Below are 26,592 nucleotides of genomic sequence, written 5' to 3' on the forward strand. Positions count from 1 at the left end.
AACAGCATAGTCTAGTCGCGAGGGCACAGGGCTGGCAGTCTGGAGAGCCAGGGTCTAGTCCTGGTTCTGACCTACTGTGCTCCACATGACTTCCCCTTTCTGTGCCTCAATTTCCCCCTGCATCGTCCTGTCTATTTAGCTACTCCCTCCCCTGAAGAGTTGACACTACCTTACTATGTGTAGGCCCAGTGCTGAGCACCCTGGGGCCCTGGGCTCAGTTGGTGCCTTTTGGTGCTACGATAATACAAATAAATAATAAACTGAATCTGAGTTCCTATTGCAGTGAGGTGGTCGCCACAGAAGAGTTGATATGGTGCTTGGATTGGCACAGAGCGGGGGTACCTGTGTCAGCCCAGAGGAAAGGCAGTTTGATTTTTTCCCCCCACTGCCTTCACAGAGAAAGCACACACTTAAAGCGGGTGCAATCAGTGTGAAATATGATTGGAGCTGTGTTGCTGGAATTGGTGTGACCCTGGGGTTAGCTGGAACTGACTTTACAACTGCAGGGAGCATGAGCTCGCCCCGCATGCCAGCTGTAAGCCTTGGAAACAAGAATGCTGCAAGGCTCAAAGAGGGACTTAACCGAGCGATTTAATAGGCGCTTTGCTACAGAATGTCCCATACGCAGACGCTGCTGCAGACAGGAGCAAATGTTTTAGGGGGGTTACATGGGCAGACTTAGATGCATCTTGGGGCCTAGATACCTCAGGGATGGCTGCAGATGGAGCCAGATTTTAGCTTTTTTATGAACCTCTGGGCTGCTGAGTCGTAACGTCGGTATTTTCTCAGCTAAAGCAGGCATGGGAGTGCCTAGAGTGTGATGCTGGGAGATCTCCGTTCTGCCCCTGATCCCACTCTGGGACCCTGGCCAAGTGCCTCAGTTTCCCCAGCTACAGTGGGACTGCTGATACTTGCCCACTGCTGCAGTGGCTTTGAGAGCTCTGTCGGGCGTGACAATGGAGAAGAGCTGGGGGTAGGACGTGTGTCTGTAAACTGCTCCTGTTGGCTTTGGATCCTCTGTAAGCTCAGAAGGCTGTGCCATGGGATTTCGCCCTGGCTTTGGGGATGTGCGAGTGACGTCAAGTGACCTAATCCCCCAGTGTCGGCAGATGACAGCCTAGCTACCTCTTGGGGCAGTGGAGTAACTACAGAGACCCCCTCCCCTCAATGTAAGGAGCGTCCACATGGCAGCTGGGCCTCCTTATGTATAGACATAGCCCCAGGCTGCCTGCAGGGCTCTGTCACCAGTAGTTGCCTCCTCTGGAGGGAATACTAGGTGTGTTCGAATCAGAGCTAATTCCTCTGCTTCTCCTCCCATCATGTGTCAATTCCGAGCGGCCTCGGGGAAGGGGAAACGGTTCAAGGACCCCTTACTGCAGAAGAGCTGGGCCCGAGCCAGCTTGTGGCTCAGGAGCTAGGCTGGATTCAGATCCTGGCTCTGACTTGAGTAAGTCCCTCAATCTTTCTGGGGCCGTTTCCCGTCTGTGAAATGTGGATACTGACTGATCCTTCCATCTCTTGTGGTGTATACACAGTGCCTAGCTCTTGATCAAGGTGCTACTATCATGCACATAATAGTAATATTGAATCTCAGCTGTCTAGCTCCTGTGAAATTTATCCCCCATCCACTCATCTACCCCACATCCTGCCACACAGAGCTGTGTGTGGGAGAGAAGGAGGCCGTGTAGCTGCAGCGTCCCCAGTGGACATCAGCTAGATCAGCAGTGCTCAAAGACGCAGTGGAGACGACTGGTCGTTAGAGCAAAGCCGCACTAGGTCTGCCCTTACAGAAAAGCCCTGTAGCATTTTCGCAGGGTTGGATGGAGACCTATGACCTGAACGGGGAAGGAGATCCTTTGTGCGGGTGGCTGTTGAACCAGTTCATAGCTCGTTCCTGTGGCAGGGACACAATGCCCACTGAAGTCAGTGGAAAGACTCTTAGGAGCTTCCTTAAATCGGGGCCATAATTCTCTCTCCCAGTACCGTTGCCTGACCCACAGAACTGGCAGCGGGACCTCTCTGGGGCACTGCAGTCTCTCGAGCTTGCCCACCGTTGTGGAGTTTGTTCCGTAGTCTTTGCCAGCGGGGCACCAGACATGGCTCTCCGCTTGGGCCGTTCCAGCGGAGAGCAGAGCGTGGCACGCTGTGTGCTCCCTGCACGGCCGAGGCCTCGCTAGGTCCCTCCTGGCAAATGCATGAGTGAAGCTGGACTCTGCTGGGAGCTGGCCGTCAGCCTCCCCCGCCACTGCTGCCAGGGCAGAGCAATGGGTCCAAGGGCAGCCGGTGGAGATGCTCCACCCCGCCAGTGCTACGCAGCCGGCTACCCGCTGCCGACAGCAAGACGCAGCCGGGGATAAAGGGCCGCTCCGAGGCTGGCGGAAGGCCGCTTGAGTGTTCAGCTTTAATTGGAGCCACGCTGGCAGGGAACAGGGAACGGGGTTAGAGGCTCTTCTCCCGTGTTGAGCTGGCTGCTAAGGAGGAGCCTCTAACCCCGTTCCGAGCGCAGGCCAATGATCTCTTTATGCAAAGCGACCTGTGGCAGCACCTGTAATTAAAGCAATTCCCCAGTTAACACCGTTCTGCCAGGAGACAATTAGAATTGAAACCAGCTCTGTTTTCTTCCTCCCTTCCCCTGTCTCCAGATGAACAGCTTGTTTCTCTCCAGGCTGCCTGCTTCCACTTATCCAGAGAGCAGAGCAGGGGCAGGCTGGTCCTGCCGGCCGCAGGAAGCCTGATCTGAATTTCAACAGCTCATGAAGTGGGGGGGCATGACTCATCGCGGCAGCGTCCGCCGCACAGCAGGAACTGTGTGCATCAGTTACCCAGGGGCGTGCACGGTGCACCCTCTCTGCTCCTTTCTCACCAGGAGGCTGAGCTGGGACCAGAACTCGGCTCTCCTGAGTCCTGTCCAGTGTCCTAGCCACTGGCCCACACTACCTCAGCCCAAGCAGGGCTCGAGAGCCATCCTAACATGGGCTTGTAAGCCCCCACATGGCTAAGCAGGGGGCACATGGATGCTGCTGCTCATTAACCTGAGCAGGCTTGCTTCACTGTTTCCCTTGCCTTCCCCCCACCATTGCGTTACGGGGGAAACTGAGGCACGGAGCATGCCAGAGACTCCTGGAAGGGCACTCGGTTCTTTGTCATTGCGACTGATTTTATGGGGAAGGTGCCCAGATGCTACAGTGATGGGTGATCGAATCAAACACTTGCGGGGAGTTGAACGCAGCACCTCCAGAACTTGCGCACTGCTGATGCTGCTCGCTCGCTGTGTCTGGGTCATTTCTTTGCATTTGCTGGAGTCCCTAAAGGAATCAGAGCTCCCTTGCTCAAGGTGCTGAGCAGACACGTAGCAAGAGCCTGAAACAGGCAAGACAGACAAGGGCTGTAAGAAAGGGACTGTTATCCTCATTTTGCTAAAGGGAAACTGAGGCACAAAAAGACAACAGCGCAGACCCTCAGTGGTATTTAGGTGCCTTCCTCCCAGTGGGAGTTGCAGAGCCTGCAGTGGGGAGTTTGAATCCAGTACCTACTCATGGTTTTACTGCTGCCTTCCCTCTTTGTCTGACCTGGAGACAGTCAGCTCTCTGGGGCCAGGATTTGGGTGAGACCGGACCCAGCCCAGACCCCCACCTGGGTTTCTCAGGTGCTTCCACAATCTTAAGCCTGCAATCCACTGGGCCATCGTCATCCAGCCCTTGCCAGGCATACGTTTGCAGCTCATCCGCCCTGCCCGTTACTCCGCATGGCAGTCGGATGCCCTTGCTGTTTCCTCTTCCCGCGGAGCCAAGAGCCGATGGATTGTGTGCAGGGAGCGTGCGTAGGTGACCTCATTCTGTACAGCAGAGCTGGGCACAGGCCTCCTGGCACCTCCCGTCGCGGTCACAGGGCTTGTTTTATGGGCCGCTAACGATCACATGTGTTTATACAACCTTCTCCTTCCAAGTGCTGCTGACAAGTGGGCCCGCTCGCGGCCAGGGCTATGAAGGGAAATGGAATTAGCCAGGAGACCATATGTTCCCAGGCCAGGCTGCTTCCCTGGCGTCTTTTCAATCTCATTGTCCTCTCCGCTGATGCCATTCTGGGGCAGTTTGGATTAACCCCCGGCCGCAGGGTCTGACTCTCAGGAACCGCGCACACAGCCTCTCCCATACAGAGCCCTGGGCTGGCACGCTCCAGCCGCCTGGCTCTCGGACTGACCCGCTGTAAGGCTCGCTCCACGGTATCCCTGGGGCAGCGTGGTCCTTGGGCCGGGGCTGAGGGGCTAAGCGGACGCTGTTCTGAGCTGGGGAGCTCCGTTGGGAAGACTTGAGCTTGTAGGAGAGGGAGTTGACTGCAGACAGGGGGGGAATGGCTTTAGTGAGGAATGAAATTCCAGGCACCGGGGCAGGCTTGGGGGTGAGAGCAGGAGAAGGGATGGGATAGCAGGGTCGGAGGAGGGGGCAGGGGCCGGGAGGGGGCAGTGTTGGGGCCGGATGGGGAGGGCCGGAGGAGGGGGCAGGGGCCCGGAGGGGGCGGTGTTGGGGCCGGATGGGGAAGGCTGGAGGAGGGGGCAGGGGCCCGGAGGGGGCGGTGTTGGGGCTGGATGGGGAAGGCCGGTGGAGGCGGTGAAGGAATCTGGTGGGATGGGAGAGGAGGGGGCCAGCACTCCTTGTTGCAATAGAGCCGGGGAGACGCAGGGAGGCATGCAGGAGTCACGGCCACTGGGTCGGAGGAGGAGAGCCAGGAAGAGCTGTGTTAGACACCGCTGGGGACTGGTGCTGCATTGAGAGCTCAGGAGAGCAGTGGCCTATGTGTATTCCTCACCAGGCTGTTAGTGACGACTTCTGGGTGGGGCCAGGAGCTCTGTGTCTATGGCCTCTTCCGGCCAGGGAAGGGCAAAAGCTCCGTGACCTCTTCCCAGCCCCACCTAGTCGCACCAGGGAAGGAGACTGGTTAAGGGAGCAGCTGCAGGTCTGGAGTCTCGGTTATAGTCCTGGCTCTATCACTGTTTCCCTTTGGGCCCCGGGGCAAGTCACGTCACCGCTCCGTGCCTCAGTTTCCCCATTGGGACCATGAGGGTAGTAATGCTGCTCACCCCCCTGGGCAAAGTTCTCTGAGTGCTACACCCTTCCAACCAAAGATGGCAGGTCCCTTTCCCACTCAGGCTTGGATGCCTCCGTATTAGTCGCGACTATCCTCACGGCCGTTCGTGGAGGTGCTTAACGAGTGAGCACAGCAAGTCGCAGCCAAGTACCCGCGACAAGCCCCGGCCCCGACAAGCTGCCAGTCCTTGCTGTGTTTTCATTGGTGGAGTCCCACAGGGCCTCTTCGGTCAAAAGACGGGAGCTAGAAGAGCGGCACAGCGACATGAGCCTGGCGCCTGAGACCAAGTCCCCTTGCGGCCCCTGAGTCCCATACCCAGAGCTGAGCCTGAGCCGTGCTGACAGCTCCCCTTCCTGCAGGGGGCAGCACCAAGGCCTTGCTCCTTCCCATCCCCTCTCCTAGGGACAAGTGCGGCTTCATGGTTCAAGCCCAGGTCTGGGTGTCTTAGTCCATCTCTTGTGATGCACAGCGGCTAACGGCTTGGCTGGCCCCTCGCCATGCCGTCTGGTTAGAGAGCAGCTCCCCCGGGGGATCCTGCCACACAAGCAATCTCGGAGCGCTTTGGCAGGGGCACATCTGGGGAGCTGGCACCGGGGAAATGTTTACAGCACAGCAGAAAGCAAGCAGCCGGGTGGCCAGCTGGTCCTGAGCCACAGCCAGCTTCATCAGCGGGGAGATCGGCAGCTGGGCGCTTGCTGCCGATCGGCTGCCTGGAGTCTGGGCACCGCGCAGGGAAGGAAAACCTACGTAAGGAGAAGCAGGGGCCTCGTCAAGCTAGCCGGGGGTAGGGTTGCCAACTTTCTAATTCCAGAAAACCGAACACCCTTGCCCCGAGGCCCCGCCCCTTCATGAGGCCCCACCCCCGCTCACTCCATCCCCCTCCCTCCATTAGGACCACACATTATCACAGCTGCAATGGGTCCATTAAAGGCCCATTCCTGAAGCCTAAATACAAATCCATACAGCACAACCACAGAAATGCCCCTGTCCAGATACCTCTATAAATAAATCTGTAGAAAGTGACTTCCACACCTGCAGGCAGATACACACGTGTATTCATGTGTACACGTCTGGCATGCATTAACACATTTAATATTATTTTATATTACATATTATTTAATATTACAATTGTTGTTCAGTGCCTAGAGACCCCAGCTAAGATCAGGGCTCCAGGGTGGTAGGTGCTGAGCAGACACATAAAAAGAGAGAGTCTGCAACAAAGAGTTTATAATGTAGCTAGACAAAGGTGGGGAGAAATGTCTGGTCCATCGGCTCTTCTGCAATTACTGGTCAAAAACATTCACTTTTTAAGAAATAAATAATACATTGCTTTTAGAGTGCCCTCCTCTTTTAGAAACTTGCTATGAAATGAACACACACATATTTTAGGTCTTCAATCTTTTTGTGCGCAGGCCAGCAAAAGGAATAAAAGTCAAAGAGTTAGGCTGCAAACTGTATTCACCCAGGTATACACACATGCGGCAGCACACGCACCTCCCTACACAAAGACACACAGTCTCTTACACACATAACAATGCATGCCCACACTTGCCTACACAGTGCTGCGAATTATACCTGATAGGTCACACGCAGTTCGAGTCTAGGCTGAGGCACACGAACAAAGTCCACAACTGCAGAGTTCCCAAAGATATTAAGTTTATTATGCTCGAGCGTGGTGCCCCCCTACTAGTCAGAAGGGGACCCCGAATGCAGGTTATACAGAGATTATATACCTTTTAGCAAAGCATGTTGCCCTTGTGCATCGGAAACCTTAGCCAATGGACAAACCCTTTCCTTATCTACCACCTGTCCCTGCTAGGTACATTCCCCGTGCTAGACCATTACTTCAGCTACACAGCATGGGCCCAAAGCAATGCACCAGTAGCCTTTCTTATCAGGATGGGAGGCCCACATCAAAAGGCCAGGAGGCAGGGAGTTAGGAACAGACAAAGAACAGAAACCGGGAGTCGAGACAGGCTGGAGACAAGGGGCGGGGGGGAAGTTCCACAGGAATGCAGTATCTAAGGAACACTCCTCCAGGTGCATGACGTGCTTGCTTTTAGACAATGGTGGGCCCCAAACCAAAATGGAGTCACATATGCTAACTTTTCCTTAACAACAGAGTCACTTTTTCCATACATTTTCCCAGGGGCTGCCTAAGTCACCCAACCGGGAAGGGAGGAGGGTGGGCTGGAGGGGAAAAGATGTGGTGGGGGGGGGAGGGAGTGGATGACGCCCAGATACTAGGGTGTCGGGCATCGCTATGAAACCCTACGATAGATTGGGCCAGGGTGATTTCATATCATTTTCCACTGCTGCTAGAAGTGGAAGCACAGGTCCAAACACACATTCACACCAAAGCACAAAGGAGATTTCCATATTGATCCCTCTGCACTGTAAGTATCAGGCCATCCCTGTGGGACCCAGAGGTCAGGACGAGCACTGACAGGATCCCAGCCCTTCCTAGAGAAACACTTGTCACCCATCACTCAGAGCTGCAGCTCTTTAACCGTAAGTTGGCTGCTTCCTCCCGCTGGGGTCCCTGCAAAAGATGAGGGGTGGGGGGCAAGAGATACAGCACACAGCCGAAGTGATCAAGGCGCTGCTAGGTGCCTGGCTTACTCGTTGTTTGCTGTGGTTGGTTCTACCTCCTTCCCGTGTAGATGGACAATGGGTGAAAGCTCCTGTAGCCTGTGACACAAACATTGGTGACTCGTATTTCTTTCTTCAGTGCTGTGTGGGGAATTCAGCTTTCAGAACTTCTCATTTAAGCAGATGATTGTCCTCCAGGCAGGACTTAGGGGCCAAATCGTGATAAAATCGGACGCCGACAAATCAAGTATAAGCCACTGGATTGATTAGGGCTTTGCAAATCTTATTTAAAGCCATGTCAGATGGAGGTGATATATAACAAGTTGTGCTTTCAGAACATCTAAACCACATTGTAAGCTGCCTGATACCATCCGTTGGTTGCATGTACATCTAAGAGCTCGTCTCAGAGTCCCTCCGACAGCCATATTACACTGATTCAAATCTTCACCCTTCTGCTCTCCCTGTTTACGGGTTTCTTTTGGAGGTGGAGCCAGAGAGACCCCACCCATGCAGGCACCTCAAATAAAACTAACTGGGGTAACGGACTGACTTCCCGCGGGACGTTCCTTCGGCCACAGGGAGAACTGGAAATATGTAACACAGGCAAATAGAGACATGAGGAATCCAGCCTGATGCCCCAGTTAACCACATCGGCTGTGCCAAACAGAGGATTTTCTCAAGCTTGTTAACGCATTTAAAATAAGCAGATTAACTCGAACTGGGTTCCTGGATGCACCTGACTGGATTCTGGCAGCAATCCCAGTGAGCTGCTTTTACCTTGTTACTGTCTAGAAATCCATATGTTGGCTGATGATCATTGCCCTTGGGAATGCGAGCTTGTGAGAGGAGAGAACCCCCCTAGCTAAACTCCAGATAAACCCCAAATCAAGGCAAAATTCAGCCCAAATGGCCAAGTTTTTCCTAGTTCTGGGGTGAAAGCATGATGGACGCAGAGCCTTTCAGGTGTTTCCTGCTTGAAACCATGAATTTCATCACTTGCACCCAAATCCTAACTTGGTGTAGGCCCAGAGTGTTCTATTGATTTGCTTGATACTTATGGTGTATTCAGCAAAGGCTTGGTAATGTACTGACTGCCATCTTGGTCATCACCAGAGATTGGCCCTGGGAACTTCAGAGCCACACAAATCTGCCTCTACAGCTTGAGCTGAAGAACAAGGCCCCTAGCTGGGAGATGAGGCAGCTTCAGCCTGCGCAGAGCAGGCGTGTGGGCTGGTGGGCAAAGGAGGGGGGATTCCTAACAAACGCTGATTTGCGGGTTGCCATAGTGTCAGAAAACCTTTCCACCAATGAAGCTTGAGTTTCAGGTTTGTATTGCATCCGGGTCTCCCCTTTAGGAAATGATCAGGAGACCCAACATGACGGAAACAGATACAGCTCTCTGATCCAGGGAGCAGCCATCATCTGCTGGTGGGAACTGGACTGAGCAGAGGGTAATTGAACAAGAAGTTTTCTAGCTATCCTACCAGGCGAGAGCTGGACGATCCAACTGCACTTAGGGACTGTCCCATGGAAAGGATATACACAGCAGCCGAAAGCAAGCACCATAATGGAAACGAGACCCAGGCATGAACTCATAAACCAGCTGTTGTGTTTAATGGGGCTATCCTGTATATTAAAAGAAAATCATTCAATAAATAACCAGGAGGAGCATTGGGAGAGACCTTCCCCAGAGTAGGGTCCTTTACCTCTTCACAAAACACTGAGGATTTTCTTTTTAATGTTAATTCTTGTCCTACTTAAGGACCCTAGTGGTGAAAATTTGTCAAACCCAGAGGTTTTAATGGCTCATTCTTGGCCAATCCAGCCAAATGGGGGACCTGGAGTCGACTATTTAGATCTGGATTAGACCATGAGAATGTCCATACTGGATCAGACCAATGGTCCATCTAGCCCAATATCCTGCTTTTTGACGGTGGCCGGTGTCAGATGCTTCAGAGGGAATGAACAGAACAGGGCAATTTCAAGTCACCCATCCCCTGTTGTCCTATCCCACCTTCTGGCATTTGGAGGTTTATGGGCACCCAGAGCATGAGATTGCATCCCTGACCATCTTGGCTAATAGCCATTGATGGACCTATCCTCCATGAACTTATCTAATTCTTTTTTGAACCCAGTTATGCTTTTGGTCTTGACAACATCCCATAGCGATGAGTTCCATAGGTTGACTGTATGTTGTATGAAGAAATACTTCCTTTTGTTTACGTTAAACCTGCTGGATCTAAATTTCATTGGGTGTCTCCTGGTTCTTGTGTTATGCAAAGGAGCAAATAACACTTCCATATTCACTTTCTCCACACCAGTCAAAATTTTATAGACCTCTATAATATCCCCCCTTAGGTTTCAGTGGTAGCGGTGTTAGTCTGTATCAGAAAAAAAAACCGAGGAGTCCTTGTGGCACCTTAGAGACTAACACATTTATTTGAGCATAAACTTTTGTGGGCTAGAACCCACTTCATCAGATGTATGAAGTAAAAGATACAGGAGCAGGTATAAATACATGAAAGGATGTGGGTTGCTTTACCAAGTGTTAGAACAGTCTAACGAGATAAATCAATTAACAGCAGGATACCAAGGGAGGAAAAATAACTTTTGAAGTGGTAAGAGAGTGGCCCACTACAGACAGTTGACAAGAAGGTGTGAGTAACAGTAGGGAGAAATTAGTATTGGGGAAATTAAGTTGAGTTTTTGTAATGACTCAACCACTCCCAGTCTTTATTCAGGCCTAATCTGATGGTATCTAGTTTGCAAATTAATTCCAGTTCTGCAGCTTCATGCTGGAGTCTGTTTTTGAAGTTTTTTTGTTGAAGAATTGCCACTTTGAGGTCTCCAAAGAAGATCGCAGCTGTACATTGAGTGTATGTTTTCAGAGAACTATCCACAATGACTCCAAGATCTCTTTCTGGGGTGGTAACAGCTAATTTAGACCCCATCATTTTGTATGTAGAGTTGGGATTATGTTTTCCAATGTGCATTACCTTGCATTTACCATCGCTGAATTTCATCTGCTATTTTGATGCCCAGTGACCCAGTTTTGTGAGATCCCTTTGTAACTCTTCCCAGGCAGCTTTGGACTTAACTATCTTGAGTAATTTTGTATCATCTGCAAATTTTGCCATTTCACTCTTTGCCCCTTTTCCCAGATAATTTCTGAATATGTTGAATAGGATTGGTCCCAGTACAGACCTCTGGGGGACACCACTATTTACCTCTCTCCATTCTGAAAACTAACCATTTATTCCTACCCTTTGTTTCCTGTTTTTTAACCAGCTACTGATCCATAAGAAGACCTTCCCTCTTATCCCATGACAGCTTACTTTGCCTAAGAGCCTTTGGTGAGGGATCTTGTCAAATGCTTTCTGAAAGTCCAAGTCCACTGTATCCACCAGATCACCCTTGCCCACATGTTTGTTGACCCCCCTCAAAGAATTCTAATAGATTGGTGAGGCATGATTTCCCTTTACAAAAGTCCTGTTGACTCTCCCCCACCAAATCACGTTTATCTATGTCTTATAATTTTGTTCTTTACGATAGTTTCAACCAATTTGCCCATAACTGAAGTTAGACTTACCAGCCTGTAATTGCCGGGATCTCCTCTGGAGCCTTTTTTTAAAATCAGTGTCACATTAGCTATCCTCCAGGCATCTGGTACAGAGGCAGATTTAAGTGATCAATTACATACCACAGTTAGTAGTTCCACAATTTCATATCTGAGTTCTTTCAGGACTCTTGGGTGAATACCATCTGGTCCTTGTGATTTATTACTGTTTAATTTATCAATTTGTTCCCAAACCACCTCTAGTGACACCTCAATCTGGGACAGTTCCTCAGATTTGTCACCTAAAAGGAATGGCTCAGCTATGGGAATCCCCCTCACATCCTCTGCAGTGAAGACCAATGGAAAGAATTCATTTAGCTTCTCCACAATGGCCTTATCTTCCTTGAGTGCTCCTTTATCATCTCGATCGTCCAGTGGCCCCACTGTCTGTTTGGCCACCTTCCTGCTTCTGATGTACTTAAAAAACATTTTTTGCTGTCAGTTTTTGTGTCCTTTGCTAGTTGCTCCTCAGGTTCTTTCTTGGCCTGCCATATTAGACTTTTACTTGCTAAAGTTTATTCTCCTTTCTATTTTCCTCAGTAGGATTTGACTTCACACATTTAAAGGCTGCATTTTTGTCTTTAACTGCCTCTTTTACTGTACTGGTTAGCCATGGTGGCATTTTTGGTCCTCTGCTGGTTTTCGTTTGTTTGATTGTTTTCTTTTTAATTTGGAATATACCTTTAATTTGCGCCTCTATTGTGGTGTTTTTAAATTGTCTTCATGCGGTTTGCAGGTGTTTCACCCTTATGACTGTTCCTTTTAATTCTAATTTCCATTTAATTAGCTTCCTTTTCATTGTGCAGGGTTCCTATTTTTGACGTTAAATGCTACTATCGTGAGTTTGTTAGGCATTTCCCCCCTAAAAGAATGTTACATTTAATTACATTATGGTTGCTATTACCAAGTGGCTCAGCTAAATTCACCTCTTGGATCAGATTCTTTGCTCCATTCAGGACTAAATCAAGAATTGCCTCCCCCCTTGTGGGGTCCTGGACTAGCTGCAGAGGGGTGTAGAGATATAAAGTAAATTATGTGGTGACGTTGCACTCTTTATGATTTTATGAAAATATGCGAATGAGTGTGAATATAATGTAACTGGAATATGCTTCTTGCAAAAGGTCTCTTGTAAGGTATCATTACAAAGCTTATAATCTACTGAGTGTGGTCATCCTATTTGTATGTACGTATCATTCTTGTATCTGAAACTAGAAATAAGAAATATAACTCTGAGGTCCTATTGTAATTATGCAAAGTGTGGGCCATTAATGGTGGTTTGGAATTTTGATGGCTCCCATTAACTAGGACAATTGACTGTTGATGGCTCTGTTTACTTGTAAGTCTTCCTATACACCTGTGGGCTGGCAAGTGGGTAGTAAAGTCTTACAGTGACAGTGATCATGTCACCTGAACTGGAATCCATCTTTAACCTGGTGCTTTTCCATTTAGAGGGAGGGATGGGAACCCAGAGAGGGACAAAGGATTCCCACCTTGTGCAAAAGTTATACAAGGGGGTGGAACAGAACAAAGGAGGTTACAATCATGAGAAAGCCCCTAGCTACCACCTGAGCTGGAACAAGGGCTGTACCAGGGGAAAGGATTGGGCCCAGAGTAGGAAGGAGTCCAGACTGTGAAAAAAGCTTATTGAAACATCTCTGAGGGTGAGATTTACCTGTATTTAGTTTTCTTACTGTATTAGGCTTAGACTTGCATGTTTTATTTTATTTTGCTTGGTAATTCACTTTGTTCTGTCTGTTATTACTTGGAACCACTTAAATCCTACTTTTTGTATTTAATAAAACCAGTTTTTACTTATTAATTAACCCAGAGTATGTATGAATACCTGGGGGGGCAAACAGCTGTGCATACCTCTCTATCAGTGTTATAGAGGGCAAACAATTTATGAGTTTACCCTGTATAAGCTTTACACAGGGTAAAACAGATTTATTTGGGGTTTGGACCCCATTGGGAGTTGTGTATCTGAGTGCTGGAGACAGGAGCACTTCTTAAGCTGTTTTCAGTTAAGCCTGCAGCTGTTAGGGGACGTGGTTCAGACCTGGGTCTGGGTTTGTAGCAGGCTCGTGTGTCTGGCACAACCAGGCAGGGCACTGAAGTCCCAAGCTGGTAGGGAAAACAGGCTCAGAAGTAGCCTCAGCACATCGGATGGCAGCTCTCAAGGGGGGTTCTGTGACCCAAGCCATCATGTGGGTCTTGCTGTGTCCACCTCCAGAGCTAGAGGAGCACAGTGGCTTCATTAGCAGTGCTCCTTGCTGGTGATTCTAAAGCGTCTGTGACAAACGGGGCGGTGAATGATCACTAGTGGCCAAAGAGGCTAAAATCCATTAAAGAATTGTTAATGCTGCTCCTAAAACTGGATATTATGTCCCACCCCTCTGCCCGCTGACAGCCACTCCAGAGATCACATCTCACCACCGCACAGAACATGTCCTGTCCCATGACCTGGAGACAGCTATCCCAGAAATCACATCCCAACCCACCGCCCCACAGACCATGTTCCTTCCCCACTGCCCCAGAAACCATGGGAAGAGATCATATCCTCTTGTGCCATCCCAGAGAACGTGTCTCATCCCCCAGAGAAGGCCCCATCCCACCACCCTAAAACCCAGAGACCACGGCCCATGTCACCAACCTGGTGGTTACAGTCTTGGAGTGCCACCATCCTGGAGACTTTAGATATTCTGCTTTGGTGGAATTATAGCACTGCTTCCCCTAATCCAAAGGTGAGCATTTTTAACACTTTAAGAGTAGTCTAAATTCACCAGTAAAAAGCGAACAGTCCTAGAGGTTTTAACTGGAAGTGAACTGAAACCACACTGAAAATAAGAGGTCTTGCACCCCATGTAGTCGGGCTGGGAGCCACTGCCTTTGTATTCTGGCCTCTCTTGGACACAAGCGGTGTTGAGGAAAGGTGAAATGATAGCAATGCTTTGTCCTGCCTCTCATTCCCTTTGTGTTTGTCTCTTCTCCTGCCAGCTCACCGTCTACCTTGGGAAGAGGGACTTTGTCGACCACATAGATGTTGTGGATCCTGTTGGTAAGTCAGCCTTCAGTTTGGTTTAGTGCAATGTAACAGGGACTTGATTGAATTCACAGGGCAGACATGATGTGACTAGAAAACCCTGTGTGCTGGTAGAAGGTACTTTTGCTTTGTATTAACTCCAAGTACAGCACGTCCAGAACTTTGTTCTTTCATAACAGGTTTGCTGTATGTTCCAATTAGGCATCAGATTTAGAGGTTTTCCACAGGACCATGTTCCCTCTGTTGCTAATGGGATTTGTTCCAATGCCAATTTTAAGCGTGAGGAGAGAATGTTCTCTCCTCTAACTGCTAACTGATTGGATTCTACACTCCTGAGATCGAGCATTATTGTTACGGTAGCACCCAGGGGCTCAGGATAATGGCCCCACTGGGCAGGATGGTGGAAGACAGTTCATGCCTCAGAGAGCTCACATTATTATGCAAAGGCCCGATGCAAGTTGATTAAGTACTATTATTAAACACTTGGATTGCAATAAACAATAAGATCCAGATAAAACAATACAGTAGATGAACAATCCCAGCTGGCTAGAGGCTTCACAAGAGGCTCTTCAGAGGGGTTTGGAAGGAGACAGGGCAGAGGTTTATGGACTAGTTCTAGCCATAATGATGCAGACCCCTAGTGTGGACATGCAGTGCCAGCATAAAGAGGGACTTGCAGCTCATGGCCTAGACGGCCGCCTTGACACCACTTCAGTGCATCAGCAGCCTGGCTTTCCATTGCTGGGGCTGTGTTGTTGTGGCCACTCAGGCAGGGAGACGCCCGCTGCACACAAGCCCTCAGTGACCAGTCGTGCTCTCACTTATCAAAGGCGGTGGCAAAACTCCCCATGACTGTGGTGTCTGCAGGATCGGGCCATCGGTCGGTGCCAGACTGTGCTTCTGACCCAAACTCGGCAAGCAGAGACACCCAGATTTGGAGAACGCTTCCCCTTTAACTCCCCTCCAGTTGCAAATGAGCTGGTTTCTGTGTGTCTAGGCCGTGCACGTCCCAGGATAACAGCTGCACGAGCTCTGGGGGAGGGGGGGTGGTGGTGGTGGTTATTTTTTGTTTCAGACGTGACATTCCGAAAGCGGTTTCTGATGGAATAAGAGGAGTTCCGGCTGTCCAGCCGCTGCAGCCTAGTATCGCCCTTTGGAAAACAACAACGAACTTGCCGCGTTTTGGGTGCAGTGACTCTTTCATATCAGGATCCCCCTGGGGGCTTGTCACGTGTGCAGCTCACGTGCCTGTAAAGCACTGTCGGGATTACAACACAGCACACAGCCCCCTGGGCTGAAGTGGGCTCCTGGAAGGGTTTGACACAATGGGATTCTGATTTGTGGAGGGGGAACTAGTCCAGCTCCGTTCCCAGCAGAGTTCCCGGGTGACACTGGAAGATCATTTCCCAGGATTTTACTCCACATTATTTATTATTTGTATTGAAGTTCCACCCAGAAGCCCCGGCTGAATCATAGAATCATAGAAGATTAGAGTTGGAAGAGACCACAGGAGGTCATCTAGTCCAACCCCCTGCTCAAAGCAGGACCAATCCCCCAACTAAATCATCTCAGCCAGGGCTTTGTCAAGCCTGACCTTAAAAACCTCTCAGGATGGAGATTCCATCACCTCCCTAGGTAACCCATTCCAGTGCTTCCCCACCCTCCTAGTGAAATAGTGTTTCCTAATATCCAACCTAGACCTCCCCCACTGCAACTTGAGACCATTGCTCCTTGTTCTGTCATCTGCCACCACTGAGAACAGCTGAGCTCCATCCTCTTTGGAACCCCCCTTCAGGTAGCTGAAGGCTGCTATCAAATCCCCCCTCACTCTTCTCTTCTGCAGACTAACCCCAGTTCCCTCAGCCTCTCCTCATAAGTCATGTGCCCCAGCTCCCTAATCATTTTCGTTGCCCTCCGCTGGACTCTCTCCAATTTGTTCACATCCCTTTTGTAATGGGGGGACCAAAACTCGATGCGATACTCCAGGTGTGCCTCACCAGTGCCGAATAGAGGGGAATAATCACTTGCCTCGATCTGCTGGCAATGCTCCTACTAATAGGGCTCAATATGCCGTTGGCCTTCTTGGCAACAAGGGCGCACTGCTGACTCATATCCAGCTTCTCATCCACTGTAATCCCCAGGTTGGAGATTGGAGACATATTGTGCTAAGCACTAGACACACACGTAATAAGACAGCCCATGCCCCAAAGAGCTTAAAATTTAACCAGACACCAGCCCTGTTATCCTCTCCATTTCCCAGCTTGGAGACTGAGTGCAGAGAGATCCAGGGATTTGCCCCAGGTCACACGGGGAGTTTGTCACAGCCCGGAATTGAACCCACATCCCCTGAGCCGGTGCTACAAGACCAGCCTTCCTACTCCTGTCCCTGGGTAACATTGTCAGAAGTGACTTAGGCACCTACGTCTTTTGAAAATGGGACCTAAACCACATAGTCTCTTTTCAGAGTAGCAGCCATGTTAGTCTGTATTCGCAAAAAGAAAAGGAGGACTTGTGGCACCTTAGAGACTAACCAATTTATTTGAGCATGAGCTTTCGTGAGCTACAGCTCACTTCATCGGATGCAAATGTTCCCCATGCTGTGGCTGTCTCTCACTTGTCTCTGTCTGGGCCTGATCCCAACCCCACTGAAGTCCCTGGGAGCCTTTCTACTCCCTTTGCTGGGCATCGGGTCAGGCTGTCTGAGAATGGGAGGCAGCCATGGAGAGACTGTCTCTGTAGAAGTGCCAGTAAGGGAGGAGTGGCTAGCTCGGGGTTGCAAATCCGGCACAGCTCAGCAATAACCAAAAACTGTTACTGTCTGAGGGCAATTAAAAACAGAAGAACAACCAGACTGGCTCAGACCAAAGGTCCATCTAGCCCAGTGTCCTGTCTTCTGGCAGTGGCCAATGCCAGGTGCCCCAGAGGGAATGAACAGAACAGGGAATCATCAAGTGATCCATCCCCTGTCACCCATTCCCAGCTTCTGGCAAACAGAGGCTAGAGACACCATCCCTGCCCCTCCTGGCTAATAGCCATTGATGGACCTATCCTCCATGAACTTATCTAGGTTTTTTTTGACCCGTTAGTGTCTTGGCCTTCACCACATCCTCTGGCAAAGAGTTCCATGGGTGGACTGTGGAATTTCGTAATTCCCCTGTCATAAGAATTTAGCATCACAAAATCCAGCCCATAGTGGTACAGGATGGGGCGGTCCAGGGAGACCGAACTACAGTGATCACCAAGGGAGTAATGCCATCAAGGAAATAATAGGCAACAGTTTGGAATTGGCCTGACTGAGGGCTGAGTAGTCAGAGAGCCGGGAGCAGTGGTCTCTTGCTATGTGGCTGAGGTGCAACAGGGCCTGGAATATCGTGCTTGGACCCAGGTACCACGTTGGCAGAAATATATTGCCAAATGGGTGGGCATGCCGAGAAGAGCAACAGAAAGGATCAGGAGAAAGGAGGGCTCCATTTATAAGGAGGTGCCATAGGGTGACTGGCCCCTTGAAGGGGAGATGGGGCCAGCCCTACCTGTCCCATAATTAGTGGTCTCCCAGCTTAAGAGGGCAGGACTAATAGGGTCAGATAACAGCCTGTAAAACACCTGAGTGGAAAGACTTAAGGGATCCTGAAAAACTTAAGGGAGCCCAGAAGACAAGCAGAAGAGGAGCCCAAGTGGGCAAAAGACCTTATTGTTTGTTGGACTTCGGTTACCCCAAAAGGGGACTGGACTTGGAGCTGCCCAGCTGGTGGGATGAGCCACATGAATCCCTGAGAGATGGAGCACTCTAGTGATGGGGAAACTGAGGCAGGCTGCTGCAGCGCCACCGTAGGCCACAAGGGGGTGCTCAGGAGGTGGCTACCCGGCCATGGGAGGACAGATTAAAAGAGATGACAATGTGCAGCTTGGCAAAGTGACCGCTAAGGTGGGGAAGCAGAAGTCTCCAAATACTTGAAGCCTGTGAACAGCAGGAAGAGAGGAGAATGACTGAGAGTGGTACCTGGAGGTAGAACTGAGAGGAGCCGGGTGAAATTAAGGCCCAGGTTCAGCAAAGCACTTAGACACCTGCTTGAAATAAATGGGACTTAAAGCACATGCTTAAACTCAGGCACATGCTTAAGTTGCTGCATCTGAGCTTCAGAAAGGAAAGATTGTGGCTGAATATCATCACCTGCCCTTAGCGTGAAGGCCATGAGTCAGCTCCCTGAAACCACCAGCCTCTGGCAGCCAGGCCCCCGCAGGCCTCGCCCTCTCTGCACCGGGCAGTGAATGGCACACGCCAACGCCCGCGGCCTCGGAGCGTTCCCTGCAGTGCCCAGCCCCTTCTCACTGGACACTCACAGAACTACCAGGCCGGCTGTTCCCAAAGGAACAGGACGCACCAGCTTGTAAGATTCAACCTGGAACCGGCACTTTGCTCCACACCACAGCCCTGAGCTAGATGCACAGTGAAAACAAGAATACGTTTATTGTCAAAGACCAGAGATTCAGGAGCTAGTGTATAAGGATGTTGGAAGCCAATGGTTACAACTCAAACAAAAACATGCTTTCTAGAGACTAAACTTAACTAACCAGGTTACCCTCCTATTCAAAGACGTTTGCTCCTCCAGAGTCCTCTTCAGTGTTTTCAGCCAAGGTTGATGGAGACCCTGCTTTCATGAATGCAAATGCACGGTGCCTTTGTAATGATGCTGCCTCTGGCAGGACACTTCTGAGAGTACCAATTCAGGACAAATTGCTGAGAGCAGGGCAGTTACAGCGCAGGGCTGGGGTTTCTATGCACACCAAGGCAAACCAAACCAGCCAGACAGAGAGGACTTTGGTTTTACCCCACTGGCTAACCACAAGTCACACAAGCAATTCCCTTAGACACTCCAGTTTCCCAGTATCACCACCAGGGCCACTCATTATGGGGACGAATGGTTATGAAAACCAATACCCCAGTAAAAGAAAAAAGTTCTCCTGATCCCAAAGGACCAAGCCCCAGACCCAGGTCAATATACAAATCAGATCTTACCCACAAATCACGCTGTTGCCAATCCTTTAGAATCTAAAATCTAAAGGTTTATTCGTAAAAAGAAAGAAATATAGATGAGAGCTAGAACTGGTTAAATTGAATCAATTACAAGCAGTAATGGCAAAGTTCTTGGTTCAGGCTTGTAGCAGTGATGGAGTAGACTGCAGGTTCAAATCAAGTCTCTGGAGTCTATCCACAGCTGGCATGGGGCCTTCAGTCCTTTGTTCAGAGCTTCAGTTTGCAGCAAGGTTCCTGCAGAGGTCAGAAGCAGGATTGAAGACCAGATGGAGGAGTCTTTTATAGGCTTTCTCTTGTGGGTGGAAACCCCTTGGTTCTCCTGTGCAAGATCACAGCAAGATGGAGTTTGGAGTCACATGGGCAAGTCACATGTCCATGCATGACTCAGTTCTTTACAGGCCGACGCCACTGTTTACATGTTAGTTTGAATGTTCCCAGGAAAGCTCAGATGTGGGTTGGCATCTCCCAGAGTTCACTGTTAGCTAAGTGTTTCTTGATTGGGAACTTACTGAGAATAGTCCCTTCTCAAGAAGCTGACCAAATGCTTCACTGAGGCTACTTAGAATCAAAACACATTGATACAAGTACATAGCCAATATTTATAACGTCAACTACAAAAATGATACACCCATAAAGATAGCATAATCACAATCAGAAAATCATAACCTTTCCATAGACACCTTACACGGCAACCTTTGTGAAATATTTGCTGCAAATATATAGCAGTGTTTGCAACAATGATCTATACGTCACAGTTTATGTCAATAACATCACAGCCTTTACTTCCTAGGTGCTGGATCAAGGGGTGTCCTCTTTGCCTTCTAGAAATACCCCCCAAATTCATTGTCTTCACTCAGACACAGGAAACCTCCCGTGGCTTGTTTCTTTTTCTTTGTGCTCCTTTCCCGTGGACTTCACATCTCTTTGTTAACATTTGACTTTATATCCAAACAGGCATCCATTAAAAATACAAAGCTTACTGTGCCTATTTTAAATCCCGACCAAGAGAGAGACATTTCTGGAGGAAAACCTGGTTTTTCTCCCGTGCTAGTGACTAATACTTTGATACAGACTTTAACCATGTATTTTCAGGATACATACATAGCTCTTTACACAGTATCTTTCAGAGTCAAGTTACACTGTTTGTCTTGAGATGCTTCCCGCCCTGTCACCAATGCCTGGGAACGTGTACCAGAGTCAATTTCTAATTCTCATTATTATTTTTATTATGCACTTAGCTTCCCCGGATTAATTACACAGAGTAGCAGAGAACATTGCTTCTCCATTTTCTCTCCTCTTGCACATCGTGGCTTTTTTCATATTTAATTACAGTCCTGCCTTTGATTACTTTAGCTAAGGGAAAAAAAACCTTTTCAAATTGCTAATTTCTCCTCCCTGGGAATTTGCAACCTGACTCATCCGCACATTGAATCTAACTTAACTTAATCCAATTTAACTTTTGCTGATATGGATTCTTCTGCTTTGTTTTCATGTAGCTTTCCCCTGCCCTTCCCCACAACAAACTAATTAATTTCAGCACATGGCTGCCCCTTATTAGTCACAGATTGGAGCACAGGGCCTTCGCTGGCTGACATGTTTGTTTGCTTTTATTCATGTGCGTTGCAATACTTTCCTAGAGTGGGTAGCGCCAGATTGATAGCCCGGAGGTACTCCACGGCATCTCCTGGTGGTGGGCCTCAGCCTTTCCCTGCTGTGTCCATCCTCACGTCCTCCATCAGCACCATAAACACGCATAGGACTTTACAGACATGCCAGGCTATGATCCTGCCCCAAGGAGTTTGCAGTCCTGCTGGGTAAAGTGCTTAGTACACCTGTGTGAAGTTGCTCGAAGCCGCAAGCCCTATGGCTGAGATTTCTGATGAAAATGGGGGGGAGGTGGGGAGCAGGAATAGTTTTCATCAAACTGTTTAGCAGCAAAATTTGACTTTTCCTCTAAAACCTGAAAACACTCCGGTTGTTGGTGGTTTGATGAAAAATCAAACCTCTAGAAAGAAAGCAGGAGCTCCCTGTGAAAGGGACTGGTTGGTGGCAAGCCCAATTTCCCAGCCAGAAAGGTACAATGGATTGTCTTGACCAGCCCTAGCTCCAGCTGAGATCAGGGCCCCTTTGAGCTGGGTCCCTGTGACGATGTGACGCAGCAGGGAGGGGGGAGTGTTGACCTGGGAATGTGCCCTGGGGATGGGAGACCTGAGAGCCTGTCACCTGAGCCAGGAGGGGAAGGGGGAGGTGACACCTCTGCCAGGAATGTGGACGGAGGCTGCAGCAGGGAACCTGCTGGGTGGGTTTAGTTCAGTTTGGGGCTGGGTGGAGGAACACAGGGAACCCCAGGGCTGGGGTTTAAGCTCCCTGCTCCCCCAGAAGGACTTGACTGAGGGGTCCTGGGTGTACCCACAAGCTCTGTTTTGGACTGTGTTCCTGTTGTCCAATAAACCTTCTGTTTTACTGGCTGGCTGAGAGTCTCTGTGAATCCCAGGAAGAGGGGTGCAGGGCCTGGACTCCCCCACACTCCGTGACAACGCCATAGAGATACTGAGTGGGAGACAGTCCCTGTCCCCACGGAGCTCACCAGCTAAGCAGACAAAATGGACAGAGGGTGGGAGAAAAGACGGATCCTGGTCCCCGTTTTATAGCTGAAGAATTGAGGGGCCTGCTCAGGGTCTCGCCCAGGGAGTTTGTGGTAGAACTGGGAATGGAGCCCCATTCTCCTGAGTCCCAGTGCAGGGCCGTGACTCAAATTCGGCTCATAGGCTTGGCCCCTCTGTGGAGATAAGGCACACCAAGGGATGGTGACAAGTGACCCTGGTGGGTTCTGCGATTCCAGCTCTCGCGGGAAGAGGCGTAGAGGAGATGAGCTTGGCTAGATGCGTGGCTCAGGAGAGGTGTCGAGGGAGGAGTGACGAGCGCAGAGAGAGACTGGGCCAAACCCTCCAGCTGGGGTGGTTCTGAGGACATGCCACCTTCCCTAAACCACAACCAGCAAGCAGATGCCTTCATGCTGTAAATCCGCCCCAGAACTGGGTTGGGGGGGTCTCTCTGGGCTGGGTCCCTAAGCCCTCCTCCCAATCCAGCCTGCTTGTCCTCACTGTCCTGGCATGGCACAGATCGGTCCTGCCTACATCTCACACCTCGTTTCTTCCCATGCTCCTGCTATGCTGCCCTCCTTTAGTGTCCTGCCCCTGCCTTTATCCCCAGCAGTGCTTTGTTAGGAGTGAAATAAGGAAGGTGCAACAGATTTACAGAGGAGACTAGGCAGCGTTTGGGTGCAGCATGTTAACCCGTGGAACCTGCTGCCACAGAGTACTAATGAGACAATCATAGGAGCCAAACAATCTGCCTGGGTCCAGGGTTCTCTAGGGCTCCCTAGGCTAGCAGAGAAGGTGTGGCCGTTTAACAGTGATTAACCCCTGGAACAAATTCCCAAGGGAAGGGGTGGATTTTCCGTCTCTTGACGCCTTCAGAGTCACACTGGCTGCCTTTCTGGGAGATGCTTTAGTCCGGCCCAAGTGACTGGGCTCAAGCCAGAGGTAACTGGGTGAAATTCTCTGGCCTGTGTTGCACAGGAGGTCAGATGAGAGGATCTACTGGTCCGTCTGGCCTTGGGATTGACGGACGATGATTTGACGGTGTTATAATGAGGAGGGCACAACGGATCAGCTGCTGGGGTCAGGGAGAAAGCCTTCCCGCTGCACCCGTGTGGTGTTGTCTAGCAGGTGCATATCGAGGACTGTTGTCCCAGGGCCTGATTCAAAGCCCGCTACGGCCAGCAGGAGTGTTTCCTCCCTTTAGAGCAGGCCTGCAGAAGGGATACCAGGCCTGGATGGACTCTCGTTCTGCTATGGCCAAACCGTTCCCCGCTAACCCTGCATTCTGCGGAGCTGGGAGTGCGATTGGCTCATCTCTGCTGCTGGGAGGAGAGCAGCTGTCCAGTGAACGGGCTTAGTTGGTTCGTTCGGCAATGGGACTTGATCCTCACAACGAGTGATTTCTCTTTGGGCCCAGCGCATTCCACCTGCGCTCGCTGCTCCCAGTGTTGCGCGAGTGGGAGGGTCACGTTTATGAAGTGTGTTTTGTCACCCGGCTTCCTAATTCCCATTGGCAGAGAGGAACCTTTTCTCTACTCCGGAGGCCACCCCTTTATTCACTTTGGTCCCCATCCTCAAGATATTTAGGCACCTCGCTGTCACTGAAATATCAATGGGAGATGGGCACCTAAATACCTTTGAGGATCTGGGCTTTCCTGCTTAGTCCTTATGCACCCCACTGTTCAGTGTGGATTACATGTCCCCCTTGCGGCTGGGTCCACAGAGAGTATAACTCTGCTACGGGTCCCTCCTAAGGGCTTACAGTCCTTTGGCTCAAGCATTAGCCTCTCATGGTTCTTGCTCGGGAGGTCCCAAGTTCAGTCCTTGATGATGACCAAGATGATGGTTGGTGCAAGCTCTCTTGGGTTTCCGTGGTAGCTTTGGCCTGGTGTGTGTTTAACCGTCAGTAAAGTTAGTGAGAGCAAGGAGAGGGTAAACACCCTAGAGCTCATGAGGGTCATGTAGAGGGAAGTTTTCCTTGAATATTTGCTATAAAGTGAATTGGGCATGTAAATCGCAGTGCCTCTGTCACAGGCTGTCCAGCCGGTTGGATCAAGGAGCCTCGCATAATGGCGGGTCAGGCAGAATTGGCAGAACCCTGGGACACTCACGATGGGAGCTGCCTCTGGAGGGCAGTCATCCTCCGTTTGGTATGTGGCAGACAGCCCATGCCCCAAAGAAACGTGCTTGAATTCACAGCCAAGAAAGAGGTGAGCCATAGTCTCCCAGACGAGCTACTGCAGAGAAACGCCTCTCGATGCACTCACCAGTGAGTACATGGCTGGGTGTCAAAGGCTCCTTGGTTCTAATCGCAGCTCTGACTTGTGAGACCTCTGGCAAGTCACTGAAGCCCAGATCCTCAAAAGTATTTAGGCTCCTAACTTCTAAAGAAATCAATGGGATTTAGGCACCTAAATACCACTGAAGATCTGGGCCTTAAAACTCCCTGTGCTTCAGTTTCCCAGTCTGCAAAGTGAGGATAATACTGCCCGTCCTCACAGGTTCTGAGGCCTAATGCTTGTAAAGTCCTTTTGGATCTCTAGAGCTGGTTCTGGTGTAGTGGAGAGAGCTGGACCAAAGGGGAATGAGAGCTGGATCAGAGACGGGGCCCCATGCAGGAGAGAGGGGGCATGACTGAGATGGATGGAGATGGTGTGTGAGGCTGGTGGGGAACAGGCAGACCTGGACTTTCATAATCTGTAGGACGGGATGTTGTGGGACACCAGGGAATTGTGTTTACGGGACACACCTGAGATTCTCCCCGCCGGACCCAATGCAAGGGAGACCAGTTCGTGCTCTGAGTTTCCCTCCTAATTCTGCCTGTCTTCTCTTTCAGATGGCGTTGTGTTGGTTGATCCGGAGTACTTAAAAGAAAGGAAAGGTAAATGTTTTGCCATTTGGTTCCAGCTGACTGCCGTGTTTAACTGGGGCTTCAAAACCCACATGGGGGAAAGCAGCCTCTCCCCTGTTCTGCCAGGGCATCCTAATGCGCTTTTCCAGTCCCCTTCTCCAAGCCCATAGGTTACACTGACCAGCAAGGAACAGGAGCCCCACTGAAAACATGCTGGCTTTATACGGCAACAGAAAAGCACAGCCATGGCTCCTACATATCGCTGGGGGTGCATGTAGATCAGTTATCTGCTGCGCCAAAGTGGGCCAGGGACCTCCTGACAGCACGGAGAGCACCCGGTGCGCAGGGCTCATTCGGGATTAGCAGCCATGTTCAGCACCTCTACTGGAAGAAGTCACACAGAGAATCTCAGCCTAGCAGAATAGGCGGGAGGGGGGGATTGCCTCCAACTAACCACATCTCCGAAAGGCCCCACGTGGCGATGGCAGGAAACCTCAAGACTAAAATTCTGTTCTCTTAAGGGGTCTTGACTGTGAAGACTGGCGAGTACAAAGCATTTCATTCAGCTGGAAAACTGCGCCCTGGGTCATAGAGAAAGAAGGCGGCTGCTTTGGTTTTTAAGGCACTTGACTAGAACTCAGGGGAGAGCTGGATTGAGTCCCAAGTCTGCCAGGGACTTCCCCTGTGCCCCTGTGCAACCTCACACTTTCCTGTCTGTGAAACGGGGGTGTGCGACAGGGCACACTTACCCTTGGAGCACCCCCTTGTGTCTGTGTGTGTAATGTCACTGGTGTCCTTGGCCCTAGCGCCTCCTACAGGCTGCCTGCCTCTCACTGGGTCTTCTGGGGCTCAGCCCTCTGGCCAAGTCACAACGTTCAGGGTAACTAAAAGGTCCAAATGAAAACCAAATTATCCTTCCACTCCCTGGGGATATGGAAGTAGTTCTGTGTCCACTTCCCAGTCCCGTCTCAAAGCTCCCTCCCACAGCAGCCTACCCTGCTCCCTGGGGTTTCTTTATGTAGGAGCGTCCTGCCTTGTCTGCTGTCTCCGCCTGGATCTTGCTATCTTTCCAGGGCCTGCTGCAGGATTCATACTGTCCTTGCAGCCTGCCTCAGTCTGCCTGCCCCAGGCCTGTCCCAGAGAGAGGGAGCTCTCCACCCCATCTCTCCTGGGTCTTCTCCTTTCACCTGTGTCTGAGTAGTCCTCTGCGGCTGGGGTCAGTCACTCTAACTCCATTATGAACTGCCCCTAGGCTGGGGGCAAGGCTGATGGGTAGCTGCTCAGTCATAGGCCAGGTTTGCCTGCAAGGACCTGCCAGGCTGCGACAGGGTATCACAGGTTGGCTGGCCGTTTAAGGGTAGTTGGGCTCAGCCCTACGTGTACCAGATTAGCACCCACTCTTCTCCCAGGTGGGGTGATTTCTTTAAATGGGATAAGAAAACTCAGAGTAGAGGAGGAACCTCAGGCAGCAAGTTGGGTGCCTTTGGAAGACCCTGAAACAGGGTCTTGCGGGGGGCAGGGGGTGACTCAAGGGAGGTAGCCCGGGAGTTAGCACTCTGTCCCAGAGCACAGAAATGCAAAGGTAGCCCAGAATGGGCTGGGAGCTCAGCCCAAAGCGAGGGCTGAAGAACCCAAGTGGATCAAAAGAACTTCTTGTTTGTTTGGACATTTGCTACCCAAAAGGGAACTGAACTTGGAGAGCTGAGCCATATGAACCCCACAGGAGAGACAGAAAGACTTTTGGAGGAGGAAACTGAGGCAGGGAGTGCC

The 26,592-nt window shown here is 50.5% G+C and overlaps 1 protein-coding gene across 3 annotated transcripts in view; it reads left to right on the forward strand.

Annotated features, from left to right (window-relative positions):
- ARRB1 (arrestin beta 1) overlaps positions 1 to 26,592 on the forward strand; it is a 175,550-nt gene that overhangs the window by 107,237 nt on the left and 41,721 nt on the right. For all 3 annotated transcript variants that reach the window (XM_048838732.2, XM_048838723.2, XM_048838742.2), the window contains 2 exons: positions 14,288 to 14,348; positions 24,808 to 24,852. In XM_048838732.2, the coding sequence (XP_048694689.1) occupies positions 14,288 to 14,348; positions 24,808 to 24,852 (106 nt within the window). The remainder of the gene's footprint in view (positions 1 to 14,287; positions 14,349 to 24,807; positions 24,853 to 26,592) is intronic.

This window comes from Caretta caretta, chromosome 1 (genome assembly GCF_965140235.1).
Source record: "Caretta caretta isolate rCarCar2 chromosome 1, rCarCar1.hap1, whole genome shotgun sequence".
Lineage (NCBI taxonomy): Eukaryota > Metazoa > Chordata > Testudines > Cheloniidae > Caretta > Caretta caretta.